Source organism: Remersonia thermophila, chromosome 4, assembly GCF_042764415.1.
Source record: "Remersonia thermophila strain ATCC 22073 chromosome 4, whole genome shotgun sequence".
Taxonomy (NCBI): domain Eukaryota; kingdom Fungi; phylum Ascomycota; class Sordariomycetes; order Sordariales; family Chaetomiaceae; genus Remersonia; species Remersonia thermophila.
Genome location: NC_092220.1, coordinates 2,978,835 through 2,989,826, shown reverse-complemented (window position 1 = coordinate 2,989,826; position 10,992 = coordinate 2,978,835). Strand labels below are relative to the sequence as shown.

The following is a 10,992-nucleotide window of genomic DNA, read 5'->3' as shown; positions in this document are numbered from 1 at the left end:
GGAGAAGCTAAGTGTGCGGAGGCGTTGTTTCTCCAAAGACTAATCAATTCATGCTGGGGCGAATATACCGCTGTTGATGCGCGTCTTCACCGAAAGATGGACGCGACGGGGAGAGAGGCCAAATGTTCGGCCAAGCCCGTCCTGGAATTACGGACAGATGCAGATGGATGCATCATCAAGCAACCGGCGACAGGGGTGGCCGAGCTCAGGTGGATCCCGCAGGAGAACCTGGAAGCTGCCCTGCTGTATAGTACGCAGTACCGCAGGTGGGTCAGGGGCCCCACTTTGACGCGCTGAGGCGGCCCCCGTTGGAGCCTTGATGCGCTTGCATCCAGTCCCCGGCGATAGCGGGAGGTGAACGTTATCGTCATCCACTCTTCCCACTCCCAACTCAGGTCCCGACCCAACTGCGACCTTGAGGCCGCGCCGGCCCTTCGAGCCTCGTTTCCTCAACGACACGCCCGAAGCCGTGTGATGGCGGTTTAGCTTCGCTTCATAAACCACCTCTTGATGTCACCGAGGGCCGCCCGGAGGATACCAGGAGCATGGGAGGCACAGGGCAGAAGTTCGAGGCTGCGGCCACCATCATCGCCGGCGTCGCGTCGCTCGTTGCGACCCTGATGTCCGTGGTGTAAGTGCTCCCAGATCCTTCTCCCCTCCTCTGTCTGTCCATCTTGGCCAGCTGCAAAGAGGTCTTGCCTGTCTGGGTCTCGGAGCAGAGCGCTAACCCCATCTACCCCGGCAGATCAATATGGCTTCAAACGTGAGCACCCTCCAAACTCTCGAGTCCATCCCGGCCGATCCTCGCATGCTAACCTCGTGTCCACGACGCAGCAAGAATTACCGGAAGCCGTTGCTGCAGCGATATGTGGTCCGAATCCTGCTCATGTGCGCCGTGCCCGCGTCCCATCCATCATCGGCCATGCAGCACCATGCTGATAATGAGCCGTCTCCAGGGTCCCCATCTACTCCGTCTCATCATGGACCAGCATGGTCTCACGCACCGCTGCCGACGTCTTGGATCCCATCCGTGATATCTACGAGGTACTGCCGCCATCATATCAACCGTCTTTGAGGGCTTCACCCAGGCTCACACACATCTCAGGCGTTTACCATCTACACCTTCTTTCAGCTTCTCATCAACTATCTCGATGGCGAGCGGGCTCTCATCATCATGACCCACGGCCGTGAGCCGGTTGACCACCTTTGGCCGATGAATCACGTGCTCCCTCGCGTCGACATATCCGATCCGCACACGTTCCTCGCCATCAAGCGCGGAATCCTGCAGTACGCTTGGTTGAAGCCCCTGCTCGCTCTGGCCACCATTATCATGAGAGCAACGGGCACGTACCAGGAGGGCTACATCGGGCTCAAATCGGGCTACTTTTGGAGCGGCATCATCTACAACATCAGCGTCACCGTCAGCCTCTACTCGCTGGGTCTGTTCTGGGTCTGCATGAACAACGATCTGAAGCCTTTCCGCCCGGTGCCCAAGTTCCTGTGCGTCAAGCTCATCATCTTTGCTTCATACTGGCAGGGTTTCCTCCTGTCGATTTTGGTCTGGCTCGGCGCCATCCCCGACCACGTCGAGGGCTATACGCCCGACAACCTCGCCGCTGCCATACAGGACTTTCTCATCTGCGTCGAGATGCCCGCCTTTGCGGTTGCCCACTGGCATGCCTTCTCGTGGCATGACTTCGCCGACAGCCGCATCTCTTCGGCGAGGATGCCTGTCTATTACGCCGCTCGTGATGCCTTCGGCATCCGCGATCTCATTCAGGATTCGAAGGAGACGTTCAAGGGCGACCGTTACGGCTACCGCTTCTTTGATTCCGGAGACAAGATCATGGCCCACGAAGCCTCCCGGTCGCGGTTGGCACGCATCAAGGAGGGCATGCGGTACGAGCGCGGCGGGAAGGGGAAGTACTGGATCCCGAAACCCGGCGAGATTAACGCAACCACGCCGCTGCTCGGGAGAAATGGTGGGCCGAGCAGGCGGAACGGCTCCCTATCGCCGCATACAAACATGTTTGAAGAGCCCGTGCTCGACCCGGACGAGGAGAAGCTGTACGAGAGCGCGAGGAAGCTCGAATACGGTGATTGGAACGTGAGTGATCCAACGTCCTTCCACTCCCTGGGATTTCTGTCCGGCTTGGAACTGACCGTGGCGTGCTACCAGTACCCCGTCATCACGGCGAGCGAGCCACCCCGGTATTTGTCACCGCATCCGAGCTTGTACCAGCACACACCCACAGGAAGCGCCTACAACCGCTCCTCGACGTCACTCACCCCCCCAGCTCTCGACACAGATACCCCTCACGAAAGGCGAAGAAAGCAAGCGCCCGAAGGTGCTCAGGCCGGGGTTGGAGACCGAAAGGGCAACAAGAAGGCGACTGCTGACGCCCAGCGCGCCGCAAAGGGGGAGACAAACGAGACGGGCAAGGACCCTCTCGAGATTGCCTACGGTCCCACGGTTGGGACTCATACTCGGCTTACCGCCGATGACTTCCAAGTCGACACCGAGCGTGGGCTCCACAAGCCGCAGGATCACGAACCGGCGGGCCTGAACCGGCCACAGCACCAGCCCTCGGGCAATGGCTCAGACGGTGATGATGACGATGAGCCGCCTCGACGCACAAGTCCTTCGTACGGTATCGAGGGAGAGGACGAGTTCCGGAATGTGTGGGATAGGTGACCTCTCATCTGTCGTCAAAGTTTGCGAACGCCGTGCCATGACGCAGTCTCTGTATTTCTTCATCTAACGAGCATTGGCGTGGTTGGGATCCCGGCTCGGACGATACCCCTCGTTTACTTGATATTATTGATATTTGGTGTTGTGGTACATGGGAGTTTTGAAACCAGATCTTGGGGGATTCGGGTAGGGGGGAGGCTTGCAGGGTTTACAGCGGGGAAGCTGTTGGGGGCATTCATCTGTCTGGGTATGCTCTTCCGGCGGCGGCGGTTAGAATATATCGACGGGGTCTTGGGTCAGTCTGTATCCTGCATGACAGGGCACGTCAGGTTCCCGGAGAGCGGTTGGGTGCATAGCACGGATGTCGCCAGACGCTAAGGCGAACTCGTGCCTGTGGTCAAGCCTACGTACCTACAGGGAGATAGCTGAGCCAGGCTCCAGCGTCGCAGTGCTTTCACCTACCTGGGTTGGTTTTGTGAGGTGTGAAAACGGAGCGCGGTGGCGTGTTAACGTCACTATGCACTGCTGTTTCTGGCACGCTGCATGGCTCATTCCGTCCCATCCGAAACAGCATCCCCGGCATCTTAGAGCAACCACCTGGACAAGCCACTGCTGCGGGCTACTGCGGCAAAATGCAACCGAGGATTGGACGCAGCTCAGGAGACCCCAAACGCCACCCTCTCAAGCTCTCTTCGTCGATGATGCACCCAAGTCATGGGCAAAAAGAAGGAGAACGAAAGAAATACGGACAGCACAGGTACATTAAGATATTGTCGGTTCAGTATGAGCAGCTGCAGTACCAAGGTACCTGCTGTGTTCAACCTGCCTGACATCAAGGTCGTAAAAAAACCGCGAGCAGCTCAAGTTTCAAGCTCCAGCTCCCAAGGCTGCCAGCCCCACCTTGAAAAGTCCCACTGATCCCTGTGTGGACCCTTACTCTGTTTGGCAGGAGGGGCAGAGCCAGGGCTTGACCCTCGCCAGCCGTTGTTTGTGCATCAGGCGACTCAGTGGAGCCAATGAGAGCAAAGCACGGCGGGGCACAGAGGGGCTGGCAGAAATCGCACCTCTCTTTTCCATCGAGTGGTGCTCGGCTGCCCCACCATATCTTTTACCCCTCCTTCCGCCCTCAGATGGCCCATCTCATTTTCCCTCTCCCCGCCGGCCTCCATTCCAGTTTTTCTCTTTCTCTCTAAAATACAAAGGCGCCCTCGGAACAGCCAACTGTCTCCCAGACGCCCTTCTCCGTTGTTTCCAGCTGTCGGTCTGGTGCTGATAGCTGATCCACTGAGCAGGGACTCGTCAGTTGCCGCGTCATTATCTTTCTCCCCGCACGGTTACTTCTCGGGTAGCGCCAAAAGCGTTCCTCCGCTTTTATCTGCATTTTTTTTTTTCAAGGCCAGGTTGAAATTCTCTGCCTCCAGAGATTCCTCGGCCAAACCCTTCCATCCACCAAACAACCAACTCATCTCAGGTAGTCACCGTTAAATACCGTCAAGATGGTGAAGTAAGTCGTCCTTCCCGTTCTCGCCATCGCCTTCCCACCACGGCTGTCGCCGTCGCCGTCGTTTTTGTTTTTTTTTTTCTTTTTTTTTTTTTTTTTGCGACCCGACTGCGCAGTTTCTGGCGTTCGCTGCCCCGCGGTCAATTGAGCAACTCTGCCGATGGCTGTCGTTCTGGACAACATGACTAACGGCGACCGCCTTGCAGCTTCACGATCGAGGAGATTCGGGCCTTGATGGGTAAGTTGATCCGCCCACGGCGATGTGCTGGCCTCGCGGCGGCAGGATCTGACGATGCTGACCCTGTTTCACAGACAAGCCCACCAACGTGCGCAACATGTCCGTCATTGCGCACGTTGACCACGGCAAGTCCACCCTGACCGACTCTCTTCTCGCCAAGGCCGGTATCATCTCGACCGGCAAGGCCGGTGAGGCTCGCGCGACAGATACCCGTGCCGACGAGCAAGAACGTGGTATCACCATCAAGTCGACGGCCGTTTCCCTCTACGGCAGCCTGCCCGAAGAAGAGGATCTCAAGGACATCGTCGGCCAGAAGTCGGACGGTAAGAAGCCGAAGCCGCCCTCCAAGCCCCTCCTCGAGACCCTCGACCGCTAATACCCGGCATAGGCAAGGACTTCCTGATCAACCTGATCGACTCCCCCGGTCACGTTGACTTCTCTTCTGAGGTCACGGCTGCTCTTCGTGTCACCGACGGTGCTCTCGTCGTCGTCGACACCGTCGAGGGTGTGTGCGTCCAGACCGAGACTGTGCTTCGTCAGGCTCTCGGCGAGCGCATCAAGCCCGTCGTCATCATCAACAAGGTCGACCGCGCTCTTCTCGAGCTGCAGGTCAGCAAGGAGGACCTGTACCAGTCCTTCTCCCGTACCATTGAGTCGGTCAACGTCATCATCTCGACCTACTTCGACAAGACTCTGGGCGATGTCCAGGTCTACCCCGACAAGGGTACCGTCGCTTTCGGTTCCGGTCTGCACGGCTGGGCCTTCACCGTTCGCCAGTTCGCCACCCGCTATGCCAAGAAGTTCGGTGTCGACCGCAACAAGATGATGGAGCGTCTCTGGGTATGTTCACCTTTGCGTCTTGTAACTTTAGTCCAGCGTTTGTGTCTAACCCTCCGCTAGGGTGACAACTACTTCAACCCCCACACCAAGAAGTGGACCAAGAACGCCACCTATGAGGGCAAGCAGCTCGAGCGTGCCTTCTGCCAGTTCATCCTGGACCCCATCTTCAAGATCTTCTCGGCCGTCATGAACTTCAAGAAGGATGAGATCGCCACCCTTCTCGAGAAGCTCAACCTCAAGCTCCCCGCCGAGGACCGCGACAAGGAGGGCAAGCCGCTCCTCAAGTCCATCATGAGGACCTTCCTGCCGGCTGCCGACTGCCTGCTGGAGATGATGATCCTCCACCTCCCCTCGCCCGTCACTGCCCAGCGCTACCGTGTCGAGACCCTGTACGAGGGTCCCCTGGATGACGAGGCCGCCATCAGCATCCGCGACTGCAACTCCAAGGGTCCTCTGATGCTCTACGTCTCCAAGATGGTTCCCACCTCGGACAAGGGCCGCTTCTACGCCTTCGGCCGTGTCTTCTCGGGTACCGTCCGCTCGGGTCTCAAGGTCCGCATCCAGGGCCCCAACTACACCCCTGGCAGGAAGGAGGATCTCTTCATCAAGGCCATCCAGCGTACCGTCCTCATGATGGGCGGCAAGGTCGAGCCCATCGACGACCTGCCCGCTGGTAACATTGTCGGCCTGGTCGGCATTGACCAGTTCCTGCTCAAGTCGGGTACCCTCACCACCAGCGAGACCGCCCACAACCTCAAGGTCATGAAGTTCTCGGTCTCGCCCGTCGTGCAGCGCTCCGTCCAGGTCAAGAACGCTCAGGATCTTCCCAAGCTCGTCGAAGGTCTCAAGCGTCTGTCCAAGTCGGATCCTTGCGTCCTGACCCTCACCAACGAGTCTGGCGAGCACGTCGTCGCTGGTGCTGGTGAGCTTCACCTCGAGATTTGCCTCAAGGATCTCGAGGAGGATCACGCCGGTGTTCCCCTCATCATCTCGGACCCCGTCGTCCAGTACCGCGAGACCGTCACTACCAAGTCGAGCATGACTGCTCTGTCCAAGTCTCCCAACAAGCACAACCGTCTGTACGTGGTTGCCGAGCCCTTGGAGGAGGAGCTCTCCAAGGCCATCGAGAACGGTACCATCAACCCCCGCGACGATCTCAAGGCCCGTGCCCGCATCCTTGCCGACGACTTCGGCTGGGATGTCACTGATGCCCGCAAGATCTGGGCTTTCGGTCCCGACACCAACGGTGCCAACCTGCTGGTTGACCAGACCAAGGCCGTCCAGTACCTCAACGAAATCAAGGATTCGGTCGTCTCCGGCTTCCAGTGGGCCACCCGTGAGGGTCCCATCGGTGAGGAGCCCATGCGCTCGATCCGCTTCAACATCCTGGATGTTACCCTCCACGCCGATGCCATTCACCGTGGCGGTGGCCAGATCATCCCCACGGCTCGTCGTGTGCTCTACGCCGCCACCCTCCTGGCCGAGCCCGCCCTTCTCGAGCCCGTCTTCCTGGTCGAGATCCAGGTGCCCGAGCAGGCCATGGGTGGCATCTACGGTGTCCTCACCCGCAGGAGAGGCCACGTCTTCAACGAGGAGCAGCGCCCCGGCACTCCTCTGTTCACCATCAAGGCTTACCTGCCCGTCATGGAGTCGTTCGGCTTCAACGCCGATCTGCGCCAGGCCACTTCGGGCCAGGCCTTCCCCCAGTCCGTCTTCGACCACTGGCAGATCCTGCCCGGTGGCTCTCCTCTGGACGCCACCTCCAAGACTGGCCAGGTTGTGTCGGAGATGCGCAAGCGCAAGGGTCTCAAGATCGAGGTTCCGGGTGTCGACAACGTAAGCATCCCTGCTAGCTTGAGTGTATTTCAGAAAGGACGGTTGCTAACACTGTTTCCAGTACTACGACAAGCTCTAAGCGGCGTCCATCAACCAGCGTGCAAGCGGTTGCTCCGCGCCCTTCGCATGATAAGCGCCGCGTCGCTGGGGTTCTTACCCGGCGGGTGATGGGGGTTGCTGGGCCGACACGGATAGCAAGCCAGGCGAGGGGAAAACAGGAGGCGAAAGGATGGTCCAAAAGCCATACCCATGAAGAGAGTCACTGGCACGGAAGCTTCCGGGTCGCGGCAGTTGTAGGGTAGAAAACTACCAGGTCCAGGAGAGGATATTGAAATGTCACGTCGTTCTTGTTTGTGCCCAACTCGTGGCCCCTTGTCGATGATGATGCGATATGATGATGCCTGTCAATTGGTGGAGGAGTCGCCGTCCAAAGGCAGCGCCGACAGGGGAGATAAGTGTATTATAGGTGGGTGATTTATCAATTGCAGCCCTTCCTGCCATGTGCAATGGTATGATGATGGGCGTATGTGCATTGGACTATGTAAGGTAGGTAACTATGGAAAAGTACAGCTCGGTTCTGTTTTCCTCACTCTTTCAACAACCCTGGCGGGGTTGATTCCTCGACAGTTCCCGGCTCCCGTGGGTGATGGATGCATGTAGACACGAACGTGCCGCACCCTTGATCGTTCGCCTTGTCAGCGGCACGCGGGTGTCAGCGGCAGCACGATGCCATTGTGGTTACGGCTATTGTTCTTGTTCTTGTTGTTGTTCTTGACTCCCTCTTTTGCGGTTGTTGGCGATGGTGGTGATGATGATGGTGATGATGGTGATGATGGTGATGATGGTGATGATGGTGATGATGGTGATGATGGTGGTGGTGGTAGCCCCGTCGTCCTTCCTCCCTCACTGGTCTTGGTTCCGCTGTTCCTTCTCATCCTCTTCTTCTTCTTCTTCTTCCTTTTGCTGCCGTTTTTGTTGCCGCAGCCGGTCCTGCTCCACCTCCAACGAGCGAAGGCCCTGAGAGAGCAACCCCTCTGCGGCGGCCGTGGTGCCGTTATTGCTGTTGTTGTTGTTGCTGTTGTTGTTGCTGGAGCAAAGAGGGATCTCCTCATGCCCGCTCTCCGGGTGGTTGTTGTTGTTGTTGTTGTTGTTTTTGATGCTGCTGCAGCCGTTCTCGCTGTGGATGTTGGGAGGGCCGTCGGCGGCAACGGCGCCGTAGCGGAGCCGACCAAAGTTGGTCGACGTGGGGCTGGGGCTGCCGGTCATCTCCAGCCCTGGCATTGTGTCGAATGACGGTGATGGGGATGATGATGATGCGGCCGTTGCCGAGGTTCGCGGCTCGCTGGGGCCGTGAAAGGGGTTGAAGGGGTGGTGGAACGGACGGGGGCGGTGAAGCTCGTCTCCGCGTTGCTGCTGCTGCTGCTGTTGCTGCTGCTGCTGCTGTTGCTGCTGCTGCTGTTGTTGTTGTTGTTCCTCGTGCAGGAGCTGGCGGCCCAGGACAAAGCCCGAGCTGCGCCGTCGCATGTCCATGGCGCCCGGGGAAGGGTGCATCATCATCATCATCATCATCATCATCATCGCGTCGTTGCTGGGGGGCGTTGGGTTGCAGAACGGGTTCGACATCGGCGGCGGCGGCGGCGGCGGCAGCGGTTGGTGCGAGGGCTGGTGCGGGGGCTGGGCGGGGGGGTGCATGACGCGGATGGGCTTGTACGGGGTGAAGCGCGGGTCCGGGTAGGTGATCTCGTTGCGGAGGCGCTCCTTGCCGTCGGGGACGCGGTTGGCAAAGACGACGCGGATCGACTTGTACAGGTAGTACCGGCCCTTGGAGGGGCAGCAGATGTGGAGATGGATCAGGTAGCGGAGCGTCGGGCGGTCCGTCGCGGCCGTGGTCGTTGCGGCGGGGGCGGCGGCGGGCGGGAGCTCCGGGTCGATGATGGGACCCGTCGAGTAGCTGCGCTGGCGGATGAAGGTCTTGGTGCCCGGCTCCATGCCGGCGAGGTCGTACGGCACCAGAAACAGCTTGACGGCGGTCTTGTTTTGGTTCTTGATGATGATCTGGAGCTGGCCTTTCTCGGGGATGCGGTAGTTGCCGCCGGGGGGCGCCTTGACGGATCGCGAGGATCGCCTCGTCCTGCCCGGCTTGGATGCGCCCTCGCCGTCGGACGGCTCGCCGGGGGCCGGATCTTGGCCGTCCGCTCCCGAGGCGTTCATGAGGTCCTGATATCGAGCTTGCATCTTCCTCCTCGCGCGCTGGCCCTCTTCGGAGTTTGGCAAGCCGTTCTCGAGATCGATCTGGCCCACGTACGGGCTCGGCCCGTCGTCCACCTTGGCGCCCCCAAGCGTCGTGGCGGCGTAGTTGTAGAAGACGGCCGAGAAGGGCAGCGTCACGTGAGAGGGGCAGCGCAGGCTCGCTTTGCACTTCCCGAGGCCCAGGACGCCGATCTGGGCGGTGAACTCGAGAGGCTTGGACGGCGTGGTGGACATGCGGCCTCGGAGGATGCTCTCCTCGTACGAGCCCACCATGGACGCGTGCTGCAGCGGGGAGGCCTCGAGGCCGATGGAGGGGCGTCGGCTGCGGAAGAAGGGCGTCTGCGGCGAGGACCCGGGAACCGGGAAGCCGGAGCTGGACAGCCTCCGGGGCTGGTGCGCCTGGTAGGGGAACGTGGTCTCGCGGCGCGCCGAAGGCTGCCTGGCGTGGGCGGGCGCGTGGGCAAAGGGCGAGTGCCCAAAGTTGAGGGTGTGGCGACGAGAGCTCCGAGGGCTGCTGGCGTCGATGTTGAAGCTGTTCATGGGCAGGGTTAGATCCAGATCCTCGTTGCTCTCGGACTGAACGAGCGGGCTTGTCGGCGGCTTGTAGACGAAGCTGGAGGAAAGGGAGGAGCTGAGTGAGGAGGGTCCGGAGCCGAAAGCCTCCCTCCTGTAGCCCGGGATGGCTCGGGAAACGTCGAGCGGGGCCGAGCTGGGCGGCGGGGAGGTGCTCGTCCAGGACGCGGAGGCCGGCGGGAACTGGGCATGACGGCTCGGACGCGAGAGATCCGAAGCCTCTCTGGTGGTCCTGGACGCGGGCGGGGTGGTCTCGGAGGGGGTGAAGTTGCCGCTGTGGAGGGCGGAACGAGGCCGCTCAATGTCCAAGCCGCTCGTCAGGGGCGAGGCAGGGTTCTGGGGGCGACCTGGGTCCAGCTTCTCGGGCGTGATCCGAGCCGCCGGCAACAAGGCCGAAGAAGGGTCCTCGGCAGCCCGCGGCGTCCTCGGCGTCCTGGGGGGCGAGGAGGGCTGCTTGTCCTGCTGCAGCAAGCCTTCCAGCTGTGTGATGCGTCAGCCACCACCAAAGCGAGAAACCGGGGGGACGACAAGGGTCATCATACGTGCCGGTTGGGAACCCAGGTCGGGCTCTCGCCTCGTTTGAGGCGCTCTATGAGCTCCGCCCGGTCCGAGACGGCGCGCGAGACGGCGTCGCGCGGCGTGGCAGGCCGAGGGGGGGTGTCCGGGACGGGGCCCTCGCAGAGCTCGGTCCGGATGCTCTCTTCGGAGAGGCGGCGGCCGAACCACCGGTCGACACCCGGTGACGTCTGGATCTGGATGGGGGCCGAGCCGCCGTTGGCCGTTGGCTCCTGTGGACGAGGCTCAGGCGAGCCATCCGGCTCCGGCCCCAGGCCCGTCATGTCTTCGCGGAACATGGGCATTGTATCTCTAATGTTCTTTTTCTGATTTCCTTATGAATCAAGCCAAATGGCGGGGTCCCCGCCGGGCCGCTACACGCCGAACGGTCCGGCCTGGGAGGAGGCGGGATGGGAGAAGCGCCGGGTGAGAGGGAGTTGACGTGTGGCGTGGAGGAGAGGAGGTGGAGGAGAGGAGGTGGAGGAGAGGGCGTGGGGTGGTGAGGCA

The 10,992-nt window shown here is 60.5% G+C and overlaps 3 protein-coding genes across 3 annotated transcripts; 2 read left to right on the top strand and 1 right to left on the bottom strand.

Moving 5' to 3' along the window:
* Positions 1-545: 545 nt before the first annotated feature.
* On the top strand, positions 546-2,695 carry VTJ83DRAFT_4982 (uncharacterized protein; the record flags this gene model as incomplete). The annotated part of the gene is made up of 6 exons (XM_071011531.1): positions 546-631; positions 746-763; positions 835-888; positions 957-1,044; positions 1,106-2,107; positions 2,180-2,695. 6 exons carry the CDS (start codon positions 546-548, stop codon positions 2,693-2,695), a joined length of 1,764 nt encoding a protein of 587 aa, XP_070866432.1.
* A 1,493-nt stretch (positions 2,696-4,188) lies between these two features.
* On the top strand, positions 4,189-7,186 carry VTJ83DRAFT_4981 (uncharacterized protein; the record flags this gene model as incomplete). The annotated part of the gene is made up of 6 exons (XM_071011530.1): positions 4,189-4,196; positions 4,400-4,431; positions 4,506-4,754; positions 4,820-5,271; positions 5,332-7,107; positions 7,169-7,186. 6 exons carry the CDS (start codon positions 4,189-4,191, stop codon positions 7,184-7,186), a joined length of 2,535 nt encoding a protein of 844 aa, XP_070866431.1.
* An 824-nt stretch (positions 7,187-8,010) lies between these two features.
* Positions 8,011-10,790, bottom strand: VTJ83DRAFT_4980 (uncharacterized protein; the record flags this gene model as incomplete). The annotated part of the gene is made up of 2 exons (XM_071011529.1): positions 8,011-10,410; positions 10,473-10,790. The coding sequence occupies 2 exons, from the start codon at positions 10,788-10,790 to the stop codon at positions 8,011-8,013; spliced, it is 2,718 nt and encodes a 905-aa protein (XP_070866430.1).
* Between the last annotated feature and the right edge of the window lie 202 nt (positions 10,791-10,992).